At 53.0% G+C, this 20,904-nt stretch overlaps 1 protein-coding gene across 1 annotated transcript in view; it reads left to right on the plus strand.

The window, feature by feature from the left end:
- DCHS1 (dachsous cadherin-related 1) overlaps window positions 1-20,904 on the plus strand; it is a 33,924-nt gene that overhangs the window by 8,559 nt on the left and 4,461 nt on the right. The window contains exons 2-17 of the mRNA XM_081064938.1: window positions 5,892-7,804; window positions 12,349-12,537; window positions 12,633-12,864; window positions 13,003-13,239; window positions 13,561-14,586; window positions 14,796-14,989; window positions 15,201-15,297; window positions 15,396-15,553; window positions 15,754-16,618; window positions 16,709-16,948; window positions 17,049-17,174; window positions 17,807-18,016; window positions 19,074-19,952; window positions 20,074-20,187; window positions 20,349-20,560; window positions 20,649-20,803. Of these exons, the coding sequence (XP_080921064.1) occupies window positions 6,011-7,804; window positions 12,349-12,537; window positions 12,633-12,864; window positions 13,003-13,239; window positions 13,561-14,586; window positions 14,796-14,989; window positions 15,201-15,297; window positions 15,396-15,553; window positions 15,754-16,618; window positions 16,709-16,948; window positions 17,049-17,174; window positions 17,807-18,016; window positions 19,074-19,952; window positions 20,074-20,187; window positions 20,349-20,560; window positions 20,649-20,803 (6,728 nt within the window). The 5' untranslated portion in view covers window positions 5,892-6,010. The remainder of the gene's footprint in view (window positions 1-5,891; window positions 7,805-12,348; window positions 12,538-12,632; window positions 12,865-13,002; window positions 13,240-13,560; window positions 14,587-14,795; window positions 14,990-15,200; window positions 15,298-15,395; window positions 15,554-15,753; window positions 16,619-16,708; window positions 16,949-17,048; window positions 17,175-17,806; window positions 18,017-19,073; window positions 19,953-20,073; window positions 20,188-20,348; window positions 20,561-20,648; window positions 20,804-20,904) is intronic.

Here is a 20,904-nt window from a genome sequence, read left to right on the forward strand (position 1 = left end):
AATAGCTCAGAAAATAGACAATAGACATTCTTTTTGCCTCCTCTGCTCACATCCGTCCCAAGCCTCTCCCTGAGATGCCTCCTGGGAACCAGTCCTCGGGAGGGACAGAGCCAGGCTCCAGGTACTGCCCTGGCCATTGGCCCATGGGATTGTCCCAAGGCTATCCAGGGAAGCCAGTTTGTCAGCCTTTTCCCTCCTCCCTTCCTCAGCCTCCTCTCCTCTCTGCCCCCTCCCCTACCCCTGCCTCTGTCTCCTGCCTCTGTCAACCTCCCCACCCCACGTCTCCAGGCTAGCTGTTTCTGTTTCTGACTTAAGCTTCCCTTTCTGCATTAACTCCACTCCCTCTTTCCTTTGCCATACACGCTCACTCTCCCTCAGTTTTGCTCCATGTCCTCCACCCACCAGAACTCTCCCCTCTCCTTTATGCCTAGCACTGTATCGCCACCTCCTTTTCCTCACCGAGGCTACCCTCTTCTTCTACTTCTGTGCCAGTCTGCCTTTCATAGCCCCCCTCCTCACCCTGTTGTCTTTCTTGTCCCTGCCCCTCCCTGGCCCTGGCACAGGAAGTTGAGGGAGGAGGTCTGGGAGGTGCCAGCAACCTCAGCCTACTTCCCCTTCTGTACCTCGGGCCACTCCTCTGCTTCCTCCTGGAGCACCCCCTTCCCTTATGATCCCCTACTCCTCCCCCAACCCACTTCTCCGTCCTTTCCCATGTTCCCTCTGCTCCCAGGTCCTATAGACACACAGGCTGCGAGTGGGGGAGAGGATTGACATCACATTGCAGGCCCCAATGAACAGTCTTGCCCCTCCCCCCCTAACGAGAACCAGCTGTGGTTCCAGAGGCCCAGATGTGGGGCTAGAGGGGGAGAGTGGGATTGAGCCAGAGGACAGAGTAACAGGACTAGGACAGAGTGAGAGCATGTAGCAAGGCGGAACTGGGTGGGAGAAGAGGTGTGACAGATCTGGGGAAGAAAGAAGACAGATCTGGGCAAGAGGCAGGACAAATTGTGGAAAGAGACAAGATGGATGGTTTAGGCTAGATCTGGGGGAAGGGATGGGACAAACCTGGAGCGGGAAAGAGACAGGAACAAGGAGGAGGAGCAAGTCTTGTGGAAGAAGCAGTGAGAAACACGGGACAGATGGGGGGAGATGGTGCTGAGAAGAGAGTTGGAGAGAGGATGAGACAGTCTCGGGAGAGAGTCTGGAGTTCGAGTTTGGAATTGGAAGCCCTGGAGCAGGAAGTGATGAGGCACAGTCCAGACAGAGGCCCCAGGGACCTAGAGGTCACAGCTGCAGCCGCAGAGCTGACCACGAGTGCCCCGGCAGCATGTGTGAGAGCATGCCTGCGTGTGGATGGGTCTGCAAGTGTATGTGCTTGTGCCTGTCTGTGTGAGCCTGTGCGTGTGTGAAAGTGGGTCTGTCTCTGTGTGGAAGGATGGGTGTGTGGAAGTGTGCCTGTGGGTATATGGGGGGGGGTTATCTGTGTGAATGTGCCTGTCCATGTGAGCATGTGAGGCCTGTGAGAAAATGTCTGTGTCGGTGTCTGTGTGTATTATGCCTGTGTTTGTGTGTAGGGAGGTGTCCATGTGATTGAATTTGCTCTTCTGTGTGTGTGAAAACATGTTTCTCTGTATCTGTGAGGAAGGGTATCTGCATATGTGCACTGGCTATGTGTCTGTTAAAGTAGCCTGTCCATGTGTGTACGAGTGTGTGTTAAGTGTGCTTGTATGTGTGAGTCAGTGTGTGTGTGGGTCTGTGACTTTATGAGTATACACCTTTGTGTGTCCACTGTGAGAGAGTATTGGGGAACTTTGCACTGGACAGGGACCCAGGATGGGTGATGAGGAGGGCACCGGGGTCTACACGGGGTTGGGAGAAGGGACATCTGCCTGGGTCTGAATCCCTCCTCTTCAAGGTTGATCATTCACTTGAGCTTTTATCTCATACCATTCATACATCCTTCATTCAAAAAATGTATTGATTATGTACTATGTGCTATGTTCTGTGTTACACGTAAAGGTGAGTAAGTTACAGTCTTGGCCTTCGAATAGCTGACATTCTGTTTCTAGGTGGGGAGACAGGGAGTTATAGCATAGTGTAATAAGTGCATTGACTTCACTGGCCATTTTCTTCTCTCCCCAGCAACCATAACAGCTTTCTCTTCACTGACTAATTAAATGAATAGGACCAACTGTTAACCTTTGATGTTTAACTCGGTCTCTCGGCCTAGATTCCTGGGTGCCTGGGCCATCCTTGTACACTCAGCCTCTCCTATCTTTGAGTCAGGCCTATGTTCACTCTGACCTCCTTGTTCTGAATCTCTCTGACCAGTTATTCCATAGGGCAGCGCCATGGGCTACTCAGACTTGAGCCCCAGGGAAAGGAGTCTTAGTGCACACATAGAACCCCAGAACTCTGAAGCCGGGATGAGGGGGCCCAACAGGGATGGTGCTGGGAACTGATGGGAGAGCATCTACCATATGCCCAGCTCTGGGCTGTTTGTTTACATTGCCTCTAATTCTCACAAAACACCACAAGGTGAGTATTCATAGCCATTTAATAGATTAGCAAAGTAACACTGAGACCAGGACTCAAACTCTAGAGTCCCTGCTCTTCTTATTGCCTCACACAGATGGGAAAGATGGGATTGGAAGTGTAAGAGGGGGGTCAGAAACTCTCCTCCTTTAGGAGGACAGGAAGTCCTAGAGCAGAGCAAACCTAAAGACGCAAGGACATACTGCTGTAACCACAGGACTGACCATGGTGCCTCAGGGGCACAGGCTCACATGTGTTTGTGTATGTCGTCTGAGTTGTCATGTCCATGGACGTTTCTCTCTGTGTCAGTATGTGAGTGTGGTGGTGTGCAATCCTGAGGCTCTGACCATTCATTCAGCATTGATAGCCTATTCAAGCTATACCTCTACTGAATGCTAGAGATTAATGAAGACCCTCAAGGAGCCTCCAATTCAGTGTAGGGGGGCAAACACGTGAACAAAAGCAGTGGGAGCCCAGTAGAGGGTATAGTAGACTCTGCAGGACAGTGAGGGAGATGTCAGAGAAGATTCCACAGAACACAGGACATTTGAACTGGATCTTGAAATTTGAGTAGGAGATGGCCACTTGGAGAGGCTTTATAGAGAATATCTCAAAATAGTGCACATAAGACAAAGAGTTGGGAAGGAACATGGGTTTAGCGTTGGAATGCGGGGTATGGTGAGAAAAGTAAATGTGGGGCACATTGGAGAGGTTGGTAGGACTCAGATCAGGAAGATATATTAAGGAGGTTGGACTTTATCTTGTGGACCAGAAATTCCATAGCAAGTGTCCATGAATTCCTTGAAACTGCAGACACAGTTTCTGCGTTATTTTTTCCCTAGAGGGGCAGTAGATTCCTGCTGTCAGTAATGGGGAACCAGTGGAAGTCTTTCATTAGGAGTAGTTTGATGAGAGCTGTGTGGATAGCTCAGGATCAGCTGGTCCAAGTCAGGAGGCTAGGGGACAAGTAAGGACCTATTGCAGAAATCGAAAGGAGAGATGACAAAGCTCGGACTAGGACAGTGGGAAAAGAGGAAAGGTCTTGAGACATTTCTAGTTGAGATGGTTAGGCATGGATGGTTAGGTAAGTGATGAGACTGAAGAAAAGGAAGAAAACAAGGAGAGCTTCTGGATTTCTAGCTTGGACACCTGGATGAATGGTAGTGCTGTTCACAAGAAAGGGAACGGAGGGGGAAAAATCAGCTTGAGGTGAAGTTTGGGGATATGTTGTGAAGGAATTACAGTATACGGGCTGGACATGTTTCTCCAGAGCTCTTCAGAGCTGGAAATGGAGATTGAAAAGTCAGCAGCAAATAGATGGTACATTAAAAAAGTGATTGACACATTTGAACTGAAGGCATGGGATTCGATAAGATCACCCAGGCAGAGTGCTGAGAGTGGGAAAAGATGTGGCTAGGACTGAGTCTTAAAGAGTACCAATTTTTAGAGGATGGGCAGAGGAATAACTTGCACAGGAGATTGAGGAGGGGACAGAGAAGTACAGTGGAAGCAAGAAGTGGGGTGTGACCATGTGAAGCCAAGACAAGTAAGCTTCAAGAAGCCAATAATCACTAATCCAGTGTTCCAGAAAGCTATAGTAAGAGGAGGATAAAAAGGTATCCACTAAGAACATAGACATGATTGGAAACTTAGTGAAAACAATGCCATAAGAGAGGAAGCCTCAATGCATGAAGGGTAGAGGGTGTGAGATGTGAGAAACTGGGGAAAATGAATCACTCTTTCAGAGAAGGCAATTTCTCCACTGGTTCTGCTCTCACTTAGTCACTAAATGCCCTCAGGAAGCTTTAGGCCGCCTCCTTTAACTTCAGCAGAATTTGAAACCCTGGCTCCCCTTAATGTCAGAAGCACTTCCCCTCCCTAGCTTTCTGAATCTCTCTCTCTCTGGCCAGTTAAGGACACCTTTGTCCAGCTGATGTTTCAGGCCAGAAATTTGCCCATCATTGACTTCTCCCACTCCCTCATCCTCTGCCTGCAAGCAGTCATCAAGCCCTGTCTGTTCTACCTCCTAAACCTGCGTACCTACCATGTTTCCCTGAAAATAAGACCTAACTGGAAAATAAGCCCTAGCATGATTTTTCATGATGCTTGTAATATAAAATAAGCCCTACCGTATTTCCCCAGAAATAAGACCTGGTCTTACATTAATTTTTGCTCCAAAAGATGCGTTAGGGCTTATTCTATATTATGACCATCCTGAAAAATCATGTTAGTGCTTATTTCCCGGTTAGGTCTTATTTTCGGGGAAACACGGTATCCACTTCTTTCATTTACATGCTAATACTAATCCAAGTCACTATCAAAGCAATGCCATCGCCTGGACAACCGCAGTGTGTTATAAGGGCTCTCCTAAGATAACTATCCTATCTTCATGCCCCTTGTTCCCCAAAGGGCAGCGATAGTGATCTTCACAAAATATAAGACGTATCTTGGAACCCCTCCTTAAAATATTTTTATGGCATCCATTTGCTTTTACAATAAAGTCAAAATAAGCCATATGGTTTATGAGTCCCTGCCCTATTTCATACTGTTGCCTCTAGCACTCTACACCTCACACACATTGTCCCCTAACCACCCCCAAATACTCTCAGCCCTTTCTTGACTGTGGACTCTAAACCTGTTCCCTCTTCCAAATACTCTTCTCTCCTCTCTGAATCCCCCTCTCTGCCCACTGTTGCCTAGCTAACACCTACTTATTAAGTAGATCCCAACTTGAGTGTCACCTCCTCAGAGAAGCTCTCCCAGACTCTCTATATTAAGCCCCTCTTATACCCTCATAGCTCCCTGTACTCCCCTCACAGCCCTTATCACACTTGTAACCCCTTGTCTAATACCTGGACTATAAGCCCCATGAAGTCAGGGACTTTTCCTTCATTCATGGATATGTCCCCAGTGCTCGGAGGAAAATGGGACTAAGAGAATTTTATATATATATAATGTCTTCAGCATAGTTAAATGCTGATAGAAGGCTCCAGCAGAGAGGAAAAGGTTGACAATTCAGGTGAGGTTCCCAAGCACATGGCTATTGAGGTGAGTATTGGTTCTGAATGAGAAGGAAAATGAGAAAGGACTGGCTATATTTTAAAGTCTAGAGATGGAAGGAAGGGAGTCCAAGGGCATTCAGTCCTAAACAATAGAAACAAAACATCTCCTGAGAGGTGGGCCAGGGTGAGGTGGCGACCTGCCAGGGAACGAGTGGAGTGGCTCCTGAGGAGTGCTGAAGCAGGAGCTTCCTGGGCCCAGGATGGGTATGAGACAGCACAAGCCTCAGACCCCAGTCTCCCTGGACTATTGATCCCTCTGCCATCATGACCTTCTTCCTTCTGTTTTTCTTCCAGGTTAGGGAAACTGAGCTGGAGCCAGGGCCTGAGTTGGACCTGATCCAAAGCCTGAGATCAAGTGGGCCTAGAGCCTGGCCTGGAGCTGGAGCCCAAGCCACTTCTGGACTGCACCTGTCATGCAGAAGGAGCCGGGCACTGCGCCTTCCTGCCCTGGCATGCAGAGCCCCAGGCTCCTCCACCTGCTCCCACTGCTGCTGCTGCTGCTACTGCTGGGGGCCAGGGTGCCAGGCGCCTGCGGCCAGGCTGGGAGCTTGGACCTGCAGATTGATGAGGAGCAGCCAGCGGGCACACTGATTGGGGACATCAGTGCAGGGCTTCCGGCAGGCACAGCAGCACCTCCCATGTACTTCATCTCCGCACAGGAGGGCAGCGGCGTGGGCACAGACCTGGCCATCGATGAACACAGTGGGGTGGTCCGTACAGCCCGGGTCTTGGACCGTGAGCGGCGGGATCGCTACCGCTTCACTGCAGTCACTCCTGATGGTGCCACCGTGGAAGTTACTGTGCGAGTGGCTGACATCAATGACCATGCTCCAGCCTTCCCGCGGGCCCGGGCTGCCCTGCAGATACCTGAGCATACAGCTGTGGGCACCCGCTACCCGCTGGAGCCTGCTCGGGATGCAGATGCTGGCCGCCTAGGAACCCAGGGCTATGCGTTGTCGGGTGATGGGGCTGGAGAGATCTTCCGGCTGGAGACACGCCCGGGTCCGGATGGGGCCCCAGTGCCCGAGCTGGTAGTTACTGGGGAGCTGGACCGAGAGAACCACTCGCACTACATGCTGCAACTGGAGGCGTACGACGGTGGGTCACCCCCCCGGAGGGCCCAGGCGCTGCTGGATGTGACACTGCTGGACATCAATGACCATGCCCCAGCTTTCAATCAGAGCCGCTATCACGCTGTGGTGTCTGAGAGCCTGGCCCCCGGCAGCCCAGTCTTGCAAGTGTATGCGTCCGATGCTGATGCTGGCGCCAACGGGGCTGTGACCTATGAGATCAACCGGAGGCAGAGCGAGGGTGATGGACCCTTCTCTATTGACGCACACACAGGGCTGCTGCGGCTGGAGCGACCGCTGGACTTTGAGCAACGGCGGGTCCACGAACTAGTAGTGCAGGCACGCGATGGTGGGGCTCACCCTGAGCTGGGCTCAGCTTTTGTGACTGTGCATGTGCGAGATGCTAATGACAATCAGCCCTCCATGACTGTCATCTTTCTCAGTGCAGATGGCTCACCCCGAGTGTCCGAGGCTGCCCCACCTGGCCAGCTTGTTGCTCGCATCTCTGTGTCAGACCCAGATGATGGTGACTTTGCCCACGTCAACGTGTCCCTGGAGGGTGGAGAGGGCCACTTTGCCCTAAGCACCCAGGACAGCGTCATCTACCTGGTGTGCGTGGCTCGGCAGCTGGATCGGGAGGAGCGGGATGCCTATAACCTACGGGTTACCGCCACGGACTCAGGCTCACCGCCACTGCGGGCCGAGGCTGCCTTTGTGCTGCATGTCACTGATGTCAATGACAACGCGCCTGCCTTTGACCGCCAGCTTTACCGACCTGAGCCCCTGCCTGAGGTTGCACTGCCTGGCAGCTTTGTGGTGCGGGTGATGGCCCGGGATCCTGACCAGGGCACCAATGGTCAGGTCACCTACAGCCTGGCCCCTGGCACCCACACCCACTGGTTCTCCATTGACCCCACCTCAGGCATCATCACCACGGCTGCCTCGCTGGACTATGAGTTGGAACCCCAACCACAGGTGATTGTGGTGGCCACAGATGGGGGTTTGCCCCCTCTCGCCTCCTCTGCCACAGTTAGTGTGGCCCTGCAAGATGTGAATGATAACGAGCCTCAGTTCCAGAGGACTTTCTACAATGCCTCACTGCCTGAGGGCATCCAGCCTGGAACCTGCTTCCTGCAGGTAGGTGAGCCCTGCACACAGCGGGGTGCTAGCTGCTGTGGGCAAGAATGGATCAGAGGGCCACAGGGACCTCAGCATAAGAACCAAGCCTTGCTGGCGCATCTATTGATGGTGACTAATGCCAGAGGATTTGGACCTATCCTGTGGGCTCCAAAGTCTGTGCAGAGGGTGAGGGTTAATGGAAAGATGAGAGAGCAGGGTACAAGAGCTGGGCCAGATAATCTTGGCAGCTGAGGGAATTAAGATTGGGTCTAGAGAAAAAGTGTTCTGTGGTGTCAAGAATTAACTTACCCACGGTAAGACCGGCATTGTGTTGGGCCCTGGGAACACAGAAAGGAGACAGTCTTGTTCCCAGGCAGGGCCCAGTCTAGGCAAGGAGGCACATCAGTAACTAGTGCTGTGGAAGCCCGGAGGAGGGGCCTTTGAAGAACATGACCTTGTGACACATGGATAATACGGGCTGCGTGAACAGGGACTCCAGGGTTACAGAAAGAGCTACAGGACACCATGATGTGTTCAGGGCACTGCGCTGTTCAACTTGGCCTCAACTGTGCTGATGAGAAAGAGCTGGGGATGGATGAGACAAGATGGTAGACAGAGACCAGATTACAAACTTTGACTTCATCTTTAAAATCATAATGAACCAGTGAGAGGATCTAGGTAAATCTGATATGTCTTTTGGAAAGATTGCTTTGTCTGTAACATGGATGTAGGAGGGGAGAGTGGAGGCAGGGAAGCCTCTTAGAGGACTAGTGTTTGAAGTCTTTATGTCTCAGGAGCCCACCAGACCCATGAAAATCTTCTCAGGGGCTGCCTGTTGACCTGGACTTCCAGGCCAGTGCCCGGGCCTTCTGGCCAGACTCTGGGTATTTGCCTGCCTGCTGCTCTCCAGCTCCCCACCTACTCTCTCATGTGTTTATTGTCCCTCTTGGCCCAGGACCAGTGGGCTATGGCTTCCCAACTTCTTCCTCCTCACTAGTGCCTGAAGAAACAGGGCAATTCTCCAGGTGGTTTCCTGAAGCTTCTACTGTTAGTGACCATAGGGAAGCAGGGCTAAAAAATAACCACTGGGTGTACAAGAAGTCTTAATATTTGATTCATTTAATATACATTTCAAGTATTTACCATTGTATTAGGGACACAGAATACGGTAATGAATGAGTCTTTCTCCGCCTCCCCCGCCCCACACACACACTTCATGGAATTTATACTCTAGAAGGGAGATTCATGTGCAAAGAAAGATTTACTGCAATAAGAAAACTTCCGTGATGGGGATACATGTGAGGTACAGATAGGCAGTGTGAATGTCTTCCCAAAGAAGGGATCCTTGAGCTGAGACTTAAAGGATGAGCAGGAGTTTATTAGCAGACCAGACGGGAGGGTTCCAAGCAGAGGTGACACACATAGAGGAGTGGGACAGCCTGACTTGTTCCAGGGCTTACAGTGACTCAGTACTCTGGAGTTTAAGGTGTGAGATGGGAGAGTGGGAGATGAGACTGTGCAGGGAAGCCAGACAGTGAAAAGTCCAGCCAGGCCAAAGGCTGTGAGCTTTTTTCTTAAGGAACATTGAAGCTCTCTGAGTAGAGGAGTAATATGATTATATTTGTTTTCTCAAAAGATGCTTTTGGCAATCATTGTAGAGCAGTGAGTCACAGCTCAGGGTGATTTTGCCGTTTGGAGGGGACATTTGGCAATGTCCAGAGACAGTTCTGATTGTCACAACTGGTGGGGTGCTACTAGTATCTAGAAGGTAGAGGCCAGGGACGCTGCCAAACACCCTATAATACACGTGACAACACACAACAAAGAATTGTCTGGTCCAAACTGCCAGTCGTGCTGAGGCTGAGAAATCCTGGGGTAGAGGAAGGATTGGAGAAGGGAATTATAACAGTCCAGTGGAGAGACGACTCAGTCCTAAGTCAAGACAGTGATAATGGTGATGGAGAGGAATAGACAAATAGGAGAGATAACGAGGATTTACTTAGTCCCTGGTTGATTGATATACCACGAAAGGAAAAGGGAAGAACAGATTTCTGGCTTGAGCAACTGCATGGATGGAAGAGTCATTATAGAGGGATTTGGAATGATCATGACTTTAGTTTTGGACAGGTTGGATTTAAGGTGCCTGTGGGGATATCCAAGTGGAGATGTTGAGCAGGCATCTGGATGTACAAGTCTGGAGCTCAGAGGAGTGGTCTGGGTCAAAATACAGATGATGGTCAAAGCTATGGAAGTGGAAGAGGAGGCCCTAAGTGAGTGTGTAGAGTGAGAAAAGGCCAAGGAGAGGTGGCAGAGAACAACAATGTGTAAGAACAAGCAGAGTAAGAGGAGGCAGAGGAAGGCTGGGGAGATGGGGAAGCAGTGGGAGGAGAAGCAGGGGAGCCTAGAGTCAAGAAGTCAAAGCAGGAGAGACACCTGGGAAAAAGGTCAGGACGGAACTGATGCAATAAGTTTGTGGTCTGTTAGGAATTTTAGAGCGTTCACAGATAAGGGTCTTTATTTTCTCCTTACAATAGTGCATTTAATGAGAGCTAAGGGTGGCGTGGGGACAAGTTAATGGCTTTTGGGAGAGGGAGCTCACCACAGTTCGCCTGTGCAGCAGGGCAGACAGCCTGCTGAAATGGAGATTGTGCATCTGCAGTGGAACTTATGACAGGGGCTGCACAGGCTGGGAAATTCACTTCTGCCTTGGTCATTTCCATTCAATGGCCCCTGTGCCTTTGGGGTCACTTCCTGACAAGTTCCCCTGACCACTATTTATTGCTTTCTTCCTGCAGCGAGTCAGGGGGCAGAGGTCTTTAACAGCTTCTGGAGATGATGCCGCAGCTGTGCTGCAGCCCACTGGCTTGATGCAGGGGAATTTTGTCTCCTGGGATATCCGGGCCCACAGCCACAGTATCTAGTTGGAGCAAGAGCTGTTTCCAGGGGCCAGCCATGGCAGGGTCTTAGTGTCTCTTAGGAGGGTAAACAATGGCACAAATCACTCTGTCAAGGGCCTGGGCAACCATCAGAAGTCCTTGGCCAGCCTTCTCCCTGAGCAACATTTTCTGGCTCAGAAAGGGGAACTCTCCAGCTTCCTTTTACAGCATATCATGACCCTGAGGCCCTTGTATCCACAAAGAGCACTTTGTCACAGGCTACGGTAGTCAGCACCAGCTAACCCACTACTGAGGCCCTAATGTGCACCCACGGTATAAAAGTTAGTTTGAAAGAAGTTTTTGTTGTAAGGCAGAGCAATCAGAATGTCCATTCACTCAATGAACAAATATACATAGAGTACCTGAGGTCTGCCTGGCCCTGTCCTGGCCTCGTGAGCTCCCAAAATGGTGTCTCCTGCTGATCTGGCTCTGAAATGTTCCAGACAATCCTGATATTGGTGTCCAATCATTCAACTTTTTCTGAACCAGTCTGGGAGATGCCCAAGAATTAACCAGGAAAGGCTTTCCCTATGTCTCAGTTTTGGGGAGCCCCCAGGTCTGAATGACCTCAATGTTGTCCTATAGACCTGCAATTCTCCCTCTCCCACTTCCAATGAGGTTGGCTTGAGAAGTAAAGGGATGCTAAAAGCACATGAGCCACATCCCCAGATGCACAGAGCAAACCCTCATCACTCCAGGGACCAGATCCCGGTATCAATCAGATCCCACTCGCAATGACCAAACTCAATAAACAGTAGGCCTATGACATGAGCCTCTATAATTGTGTCGGTCAGCCAGTTCTCTGCTTGGAGTGATTACGAGACTTGGTAATGCTTGTTAGCTCTCTGTGACCTGCCAGGAACTTGTGGTCATGGCCCTTTAGCACTCTTCTTTACAAGTACAGTTGGTCCTCGTTCTTTGCAGATTCCGTATTCGTGAATGTGTTGACTCTCTAAAATGTATGTTTAACCCAAAACTCAATACTCATGGAGATTTTGCAGTCATTCTTGGATATGCACAACAAGATGAAAAATTCAAGTCACCCAGTGCACACATTCCCAGCTGAGGTTGAACATGGCAAGGCTCTGCCTGTTTCAGCTCTTATACTGTAAACAAGGGTCCTTTCTGCAGTCTATTAGTGCCACACTTAACATTTTTGTGCTTTTTGCTCGTGATTTTGCTGTTTAAAATGGTCCCCACATGTGCTGCTGAAGTGCTGTCTAGTGTTCGTAAGCACAAGAAGGCTATGATGTGCCTTATGGAGAAAATACGTGTGTTTAGATAAGCTCCGTTCACATATGTGTTATAGTGCCACTGGCTATGAGTTCAATGTTAACAAATCAAAATATATATTAAATTAGATGCCTTTAAACAGAAATACGCATAAAACAAGGTTATAAATTGACCAGTTGACAAATACGTTGTGACCAGAGGCTCACAGGATCTTAATTCAGGTATGAGCTCTGGGCTGGGCTTGGGTTTTGGTCTGTGTCCTACTAGTCTCCTCTGGGTGTCCACCATCCAGAGATTCTGGGCACCAGCTGGCCCACGGTCTGCTCCTTCTAATTGCCACTGGATTTTCTGGCCAAAAAAGATGGGGCATCACTCACCCCAGCTTCTCCCCAGGTGACAGCCACAGACGCAGACAGTGGCCCATTTGGCCTCCTCTCCTATTCCTTGGGTGCCGGACTTGGGGCCTCGGGGTCTCCCCCTTTCCGCATCGATGCCCACAGTGGTGACGTGTGCACGACCCGGACCCTGGACAGTGACCAAGGGCCCTCAAGCTTCGACTTCACAGTGACAGCTGTGGATGGGGTGAGTGGGCAGACCATGGGCAGGTGGGGGCACTGGGCTAGGGCATTCATCAGGGCCAGATAAGGCCTACCTGACTTACGGCTACATCTCACCAGGGAGGCCTCAAGTCCATGGTGTATGTGAAGGTGTTTGTGTCAGATGAGAACGACAACCCACCTCAGTTCTACCCCCGGGAATATGCTGCCAGTGTGAGCACCCAGAGTCCACCAGGCACAGCCGTACTGAGGGTGCGTGCTCATGACCCTGACCAGGGGCCCCATGGGCGACTCTCCTACCACATTCTGGCGGGCAATAGCCCCCCACTCTTTGCATTGGATGAGCGCTCAGGTGAGGATCCTGCCATACCCAGGGTCTGGTCCCCACCCATTTCTCCATCTGCCTAAATAAAGTTGTTGACCCTCTTCCTATAACCCTTCCAACTCTATTCTGTTTTCTTATACATCTCTGCTCTATCCCTCCTCCCAGGGCTGTTGACAGTAGCCTGGCCGTTGGCCAGACAGGCCAACTCTGTGGTGCAGCTGGAGATCGGGGCTCAGGATGGTGGTGGCCTGCAGGCAGAGCCCAGTGCCCGAGTCAACATCAGCATTGTGCCTGGAACCCCCATACCACCCATATTTGAGCAACTACAGTATGTCTTTTCTGTGCCAGAGGATGTGGCACCAGGCACCAGTGTGGGCATAGTCCAGGCACACAACCCACCAGGTATCATTATACCCTGTTGATGCCACACCAGACACTCCAACATAACCCTTGAGTGCCATCTAAGGGTACCCCAGATAGCCCCAATACAAAACACTCTGGTTAAAATCCCCACCACCTCCTTGGGCATGTGCAAGCACTCTGCTTCATCCCCAAGCACATAAATATCACCCTAGTGCCACCCAGCTTCTCTGCCAACACCTGCCCCTCACCCTAATACTTTGAAAGGCATAGATGGGCACTGCATAGCCCTTCTTGGGATCACAGTCTGGCCCCAACTCAACAGGTGCCCCCCCCATCTCTTTCCTGACCTCTCCTCCCTAGGTCGCGTGGGACCTGTGGCCCTGGCCCTATCAGGCGGGGATCCCCGGGGACTCTTCTCCCTAGATGGGGCCTCAGGGCTGTTACAAACGCTTCGCCCTCTGGACCGAGAGCTGCTGGGACCAGTGCTGGAGCTGGAGGTGCGGGCAGGCAGTGGTGTGCCCCCAGCTTTCACTGTAGCTCGGGTGCGTGTGCTGCTGGATGATGTGAATGACAACTCCCCTGCCTTCCCTGCACCTGAAGACACAGTGTTGCTGCCACCAAGCACTGCCCCAGGAACCCTCATCTATACACTGCGGGCTCTGGACCCGGACTCAGGCATTAACAGTCGAGTCACCTTTAACCTTCGTGCTGGAGGTGGTGGGGTCTTCACTGTGGACCCCAACACAGGCCACGTACGGCTTATGGGATCTCTGGGGCCCTCAGGGGGACCAGCCCATGAGCTGGACCTGGAGGCCCAGGATGGGGGCTCCCCGCCCCGCACCAGCCACTTTCGACTGAGAGTGGTGGTACAGGACTTGGGGACTCGTGCGCTGGCTCCCCACTTTGAAAGCCCTACCTACCGTGTGGACCTGCCTTCAAGCACGACCCCTGGAACTCAGGTCCTACAAGTGCAGGCTCGAGCACCAGATGGGGGCCCAGTCACCTATCACCTTGCAGCAGATGGGCCAAGTATCCCTTTTGGCCTGGAGCCACAGAGTGGGTGGCTATGGGTGCGGGCAGCGCTGGACCGTGAGGCCCAGGAGTTGTACACACTGAAGGTAATGGCGGTGTCTGGGTCCAAAGCTGAGTTGGGGCAGCAGACGGGCACAGCCATCGTGAGGGTCAGCATCCTCAACCAGAACGACCATAGTCCCCGCTTGTCTGAGGAGCCCACCTTCCTGGCTGTGGCTGAGAACCAGCCGCCAGGGACCAGTGTGGGCCGGGTCTTTGCCACTGACCGAGACTCTGGACCCAATGGACGTCTGACCTACAGCCTGCGACAGCTATCAGAAGACAGCAAAGCCTTCCGCATCCACCCCCAGACTGGTGAGCACTGGCCCCCAAATTCTGAGACCCCATATAGCCTCATCCTCAGATTGGTGAACACCCAGACAGGATCCCCAGAGCCTGGCCATGAGGAACAGGACTGAGCCTGGGATTCCCTCCCACCCACCCAAACCCCAGCTTCTTAGTCACAGGCCTCAGGCTTGGCATCACTAGCTACCCCATACATGATCCCTCTCCTGCACTCCCAGGAGAAGTGACCACACTCCAAACCCTGGACCGTGAGCAGCAGAGCAGCTACCAGCTCCTGGTGCAGGTGCAGGATGGGGGGAGCCCACCCCGCAGTACCACAGGCACCATGCACATCGCAGTGCTCGACCTCAATGACAACAGTCCCGCCTTCCTGCAAGCTTCAGGGGCTGCTGGTGGGGGCCTCCCTATACAGGTATGTGAAGCCCCAGGACCCTGTCCTGAAGAAGTGAGAAGGAATGGGGGTCTCCTCATAGAGCTGTAGGTGTAGGTAAGAGAGACTGCCTTTTGGAACAGGTGTGAAAGCAAAAATGGGCTCTGCCTGCACACAGGTGAGGGTAACTCCATCCTAAGTTGTCTCAAAAACAAGAAGGAGAAAACTGTAGGTGAGTTGTGTGTCCCCATAGGTACCAGATGGCGTGCCTCCAGGAACACTGGTGACGACTCTGCAGGCCAAGGATCCAGACGAAGGGGAGAATGGGACCATCCTGTACATGCTGACTGGTATGGGGACGGACAGAAGGGAGCTGGCAGGAGTGGCACACCCTCCTGACCTGCCCAGCTCATGACCCAGGCCTCACCTTTCCCCTGCCTGTCCCCAGGTCCTGGCTCAGAGCTCTTCTCTCTGCACCCTCACTCAGGGGAGCTGCTCACTGCAGCACCTCTGATCCGAGCAGAGCGGCCACACTATGTGCTGACGTTGAGCGCTCACGACCAAGGCAGCCCTCCTCGGACCTCCAGCCTCCAGCTGCTGGTGCAGGTATGGCTGCTCCTCCTCCAGTCTATCTACTTAGCCACTATTGTGGGCCCATCACCAAGAGCTCCACCTTCATAGGGCTTTTCATAGAGCCCTCTTCTCAGGCTACTCTGAGCACCCTTCCTGCTATCCATCGGGCCAGCCCCAGACCCCCTTTTACGCAGGTCCTCCTGATTCCCTCCTCCCGCCTCGGTCCACAACAGGTACTTCCCTCAGCTCGCTCTCCTGAGCCCCCGCCGGATCCCTCAGAGCCAGATCCCGCGGCGCCAGTGCCTGTAGTGCTGACGGTGACAGCAGCCGAGGGGCTACAGCCCGGCTCCCTGTTGGGCTCGGTAGCACCGCCAGAGTCGGCGGGGACGAGCGCACTCACCTACACCCTGGTGGGTGGCGCGGACCCAGACGGCACCTTCGCGCTGGACGCGACCTCCGGGCGCTTATACCTGGCGCGGCCCCTGGACTTCGAGGCAGGTCCGGCGTGGCGCGCGCTCACGGTGCGCGCCGAGGGGCCGGGCGGCGCGGGCGCGCGGCTGCTGCGCGTACAGGTGCGCGTACAGGACGAGAACGAGCACGCGCCAGTCTTCGCGCGCGATCCGCTGGCCCTGGCGCTGCCCGAGAACCCCGAGCCCGGCGCGGCGCTGTACACTTTCCGCGCGTCGGACGCCGACGGCCCGGGCCCCAATAGCGACGTGCGTTACCGCCTGCTGCGCCAGGAGCCGCCGGCGCCCGCGCTGCGCCTGGACGCGCGCACTGGGGCGCTGAGCGCTCCGCGAGGCCTGGACCGCGAGACCACGCCGGCTCTGCTGCTGCTCGTGGAAGCCGCCGACCGGCCGGCCAACGCCAGCCGCCGCCGCGCAGCGCGCGTCTCAGCGCGCGTCTTTGTTACGGACGAAAATGACAACGCGCCAGTCTTCGCCTCTCCCTCACACGTACGCCTCCCCGAAGATCAGCCGCCTGGGCCCGCGGCGCTGCACGTGGTAGCCCGAGACCCGGACCTGGGCGAGGCCGCACGTGTGACCTATCGCCTGGCCGCTGGTGGGGATGGCTACTTCCGGCTGCACTCGAGCACAGGTGAGTTGGACCAGGTGGCTGGGAACGAGCAGGGCGTGATGTGGAGGGGATGTGGAGGTTTCCTTTTAATGTGCCCTATCGCTCACCTAGGAGCGCTGTCCCTACTGCGGCCCCTGGACCGTGAACAGCGAGCTGAGCACGTTCTGACTGTGGTGGCCTCAGACCACGGCTCCCCGCAGCGCTCAGCCACGCAGCTCCTGACTGTCAGTGTCGCGGACGTCAACGATGAGGCACCTGCTTTCCAGCAGCAGGAGTACAGCGTTCTCTTGAGGGAGAACAGCCCGCCTGGCACATCTCTACTCACTCTGCAGGCAACTGACCCCGACCTGGGTAAAACCTGGGGAAATGAGTTGAGAGAGGGATGCACTGGGGTGAGAAAGGGCAAAAAAATTATTTACTTCTGATTGCCCTCCATGCTGCGCCTCCTCAGGGGCCAATGGGCAAGTGACTTACGGAGGCATCTCTGGCGAAAGCTTCTCCCTGGACCCAGACACTGGAGTTCTCACAACCCTTCGGGCCCTGGATCGGGAGGAGCAGGAGGAGATCAACCTGACAGGTACACATTGACAGGACCCCAAAAGCCTGAGAGGTGTTGTAAGCACCAGTGTTACCCAGGCAAAACCCTCAAATTACTTTTTGAAGCTTCCACCCAGTACAGCACAGCTTCTGTTATGTGTTTGGACCCTTTTGGGGAGTCAAGAGTTTGGCAGAGTGCAAGGTGAATTGATTTCTAGGCTGTCACCAGCGTGATCACACATCAAAAGCATAATGTCATATGCCCTCTACGATTCCCTCAGATTATACTGCAGACAGTTAACAGCATATTGTCCTTGAGTACCAGAGAGGTGAAGTGACTTGCTCGCCCTAACACAGCTCAGAAGTGGGAGAGCTGGGAGTTGAACCCAGATAACTTATTTAGTGCTTTTTTCTGTCACAACACCACTAATCCGAGATAAATCTCTTGCATGCACCAAGCATGGGAGGTGGGAAGAAAATAACATCTGACATCTACCTGTATATTTATGTGTGCATGTCCACATGTAGACACCTGTGTGCTGATGGGATGTGGAGACATGGACATTTGCTGATTAGTGTGTGCATCTGGTGAACACGTATGAATACTCTGTGGTGTGGGTTTCTCCATGGGACAGGAGCAGGCTAGAGCTCATTGATTTTGCTTCCCCACAGTATATGCCCGGGACAGGGGATCACCCCCGCTGTTGACCCACGTTACAGTGCGAGTGGCTGTGGAGGATGAGAATGACCATGCCCCAACCTTTGGGAGTACCCACCTCTCCCTGGAGGTGCCCGAGGGCCAGGATCCTCAGACCCTTACCACACTGCGGGCCTCTGACCCAGATGTCGGAGCCAATGGGCAGCTGCAGTACCGCATCGTGGGTAAGAACCTACCCACACCAACTAACCCAGCCCCCACATGCCCACTTCTACTCCTTGTTGGCCTATGTCACAATTGGCATCTTTTTCTCCTTCTTTTACATATTTCTCTTTTTTTTTTCCATGTATATATCTATGTCTCTGAGTGTCTCCTCCTGTGCTTCTCCAGCTTCTTATTTCCCTCTGTGTCTTTTTTTATCGTCCTGTATCTTTTCTTTCTTGTGTCTCCCTGTAGAAACCTTAACATTCTTAATTTTTGAGAATTAAAGCTCCCTAAAGCTCTCTAAAGAGCGTTTGTGTATATAATAGTGTGATACAATACTGTAATGTATAACAAACATATAAGAAATATATTAATTTTACCACATTAAATATTAAAGCTGAGAAGATTATAAAATATTGCAAAGAAAGCCAGTGAAGTATACTGGTTGCTGTATTTCTGCACAAGGAAATGTTAGGGTTTCAAGTAACAATTTGTTGGACAGTAATGAGGTTGTAAAGATTATAGCAGGTGTAACTGAAGGTAAGCCAGCAAAAACCAAATGAATCTCTGAAAGCACACGTATTTATGCTCTGAACTTTCTACCTAGAATATTCTAGAAAACACAAGAATACATAAGCACACATTCCATTAACCATTCAAGAGATGATGTCATCACATGTCTTGTACCATCTGGACTCCACAGTACATTTGTGAGATAATGAGAATGAAAAAGGCATGGAATGTCTTAGTATTGCTATGAAAATAGTTTTGATCTTATGTACTCCCTTGAAAGGGTCTCAGAGGGCTCCCAGACCACACTCTGAGAACAGCTGCTTTATAGTATCTTTACCTTCTGTGTTTCTCTTAGTTTCTCTGCCTTTCACCCAGTTTCTCTCTCTCTGTCTCTCTCTGTCTCTCTCTCTGTCTCTCTCTGTCTCTCTCTCTCTGTCTCTCTCTCATCTCCTTCTCTCTCTCCCAGCCCTCCACTCTCTCTTATTCTTTACTGTTGCCTGTAAATCAGCCCCACTTCCATGGGCTGACACATGTATGTTTGTGTGTGCATACCCTTCTCTGCAGATGGGGACCCATCAGGAGCCTTTGTTCTAGATCTAGCCTCTGGGGAGTTTGGCACCATGAGGCCACTAGACCGGGAGGTGGAGCCAGCTTTCCAGCTGCGGATAGAGGCCCGGGATGGAGGCCAGCCAGCTCTCAGTGCCACTCTGCTTGTGACAGTGACAGTACTGGATGCCAATGACCATGCCCCAGCCTTTCCTGTGCCTGCCTATTCTGTGGAGGTGCCTGAGGATGCGCCTGCAGGGACCCTCCTGCTGCAGCTACAGGCTCATGACCCTGATGCTGGGGCCAATGGCCATGTGACCTACTACCTGGGTGCTGGTGCGGCAGGAGCCTTCCTGCTGGAGCCCAGCTCTGGGGAATTGCGCACAGCCACAGCCCTAGACAGAGAGCAGTGTCCCAGCTATGCCTTTTCTGTGAGTGCAGTGGATGGCGCAGCTGCTGGGCCCCTGAGCACCACTGTGCCTGTCACCATCACAGTGCGTGATGTCAATGACCATGCACCCACCTTCCCCAACAGTCCCCTGAGGCTGCGACTGCCCCGCCCAGGCCCTAGCCTCAGCACCCCGACCCTGGCGCTGGCCACTCTGCGAGCCGAAGACCGTGACACTGGTGCCAATGCCTCCATCCTCTACCGGCTGGCAGGCACACCACCGCCTGGCACCACTGTGGATTCTTACACTGGTGAAATCCGTGTGGCCCGCTCCCCTGTAGCTCTGGGCCCCCAGGATCGTGTCCTCTTCATCGTGGCCACCGACCTTGGCCGTCCCGCTCGCTCTGCTACCGGTGTCGTCATTGTTGGACTACAGGGGGAGTCCGAACGTGGACCCCGCTTTCCCCGGGCTAGTAGTGAAGCTGTGCTCCGTGAAAATGCACCCCCAGGTGTGTCCCCAACCATGTCTCTCAGCCTTGTATCTCTGCATGGGCTGGGGTTACCACTAAAAATCTCCCAAACTCCCTCAGCCTGGTGCTCATAGTCCAACCAATGCCATCCTCTCTGCAGGGACCCCCATTGCCTCCCCCAAGGCTGTCCACACAGGGGGCTCAAGTGGACTGATCACCTACAGCATTCTCAGTGGGAATGAGAAAGGGACATTCTCCATTCAGCCTAGCACAGGTAAGGATCAGGAGCAGAGGGCTGTGAGGGGACAGGCTCCTGGCGGAGCTATCCTTCGGGCCCAAGGAGGCTCTGGTCGGGGAGGGGCTGCCCTTAAGAGGCCTCAGAGAGGGAGACTCCATGGCAAGAAAGGGCTGTCAGTGATGAATTCCACCTCCCAGGAGCCATCACAGTTCGCTCGGCAGAGGGGCTGGACTTTGAGGCAAGCCCACGGCTACGGCTGGTGCTGCAGGCAGAGAGCGGGGGAGCCTTTGCCTTCTCCGTACTGACCCTAACCCTGCAAGATGCCAATGACAATGCTCCCCGCTTCCTGCGGCCCCACTATGTGGCCTTCCTGCCTGAGTCCAGGCCCTTGGAAGGGCCCCTGCTGCAGGTATGGGATGTGATGGGAAGATGGGGGGCATGGCTGGTGAGACTTGACTGTGCCCAGGTCAATGCCAGCAGCCTCCTACTCCCACCAGGTGGAGGCAGATGACCTGGATCAAGGCCCTAGTGGACAGATCTCCTACAGTCTGGCTGCATCCCAGCCAGCACGGGGATTGTTCCATGTAGACCCAGCCACAGGCACTATCACTACCACAGCCATCCTGGACCGTGAGATCTGGGCCGAAACACGGTGAGCCCTGGCTCTGTAGACCCCAGGACCCCATCCTGGGGCCATCTGGTTCAAGCCCTGCCTTGACTCTCCCTCAATCCCTAGGCCACATCCTGAGTCTC

This window comes from Rhinolophus hipposideros (assembly GCF_964194185.1).
Source record: "Rhinolophus hipposideros genome assembly, chromosome: 10".
NCBI classification, from domain to species: Eukaryota; Metazoa; Chordata; class Mammalia; order Chiroptera; family Rhinolophidae; genus Rhinolophus; species Rhinolophus hipposideros.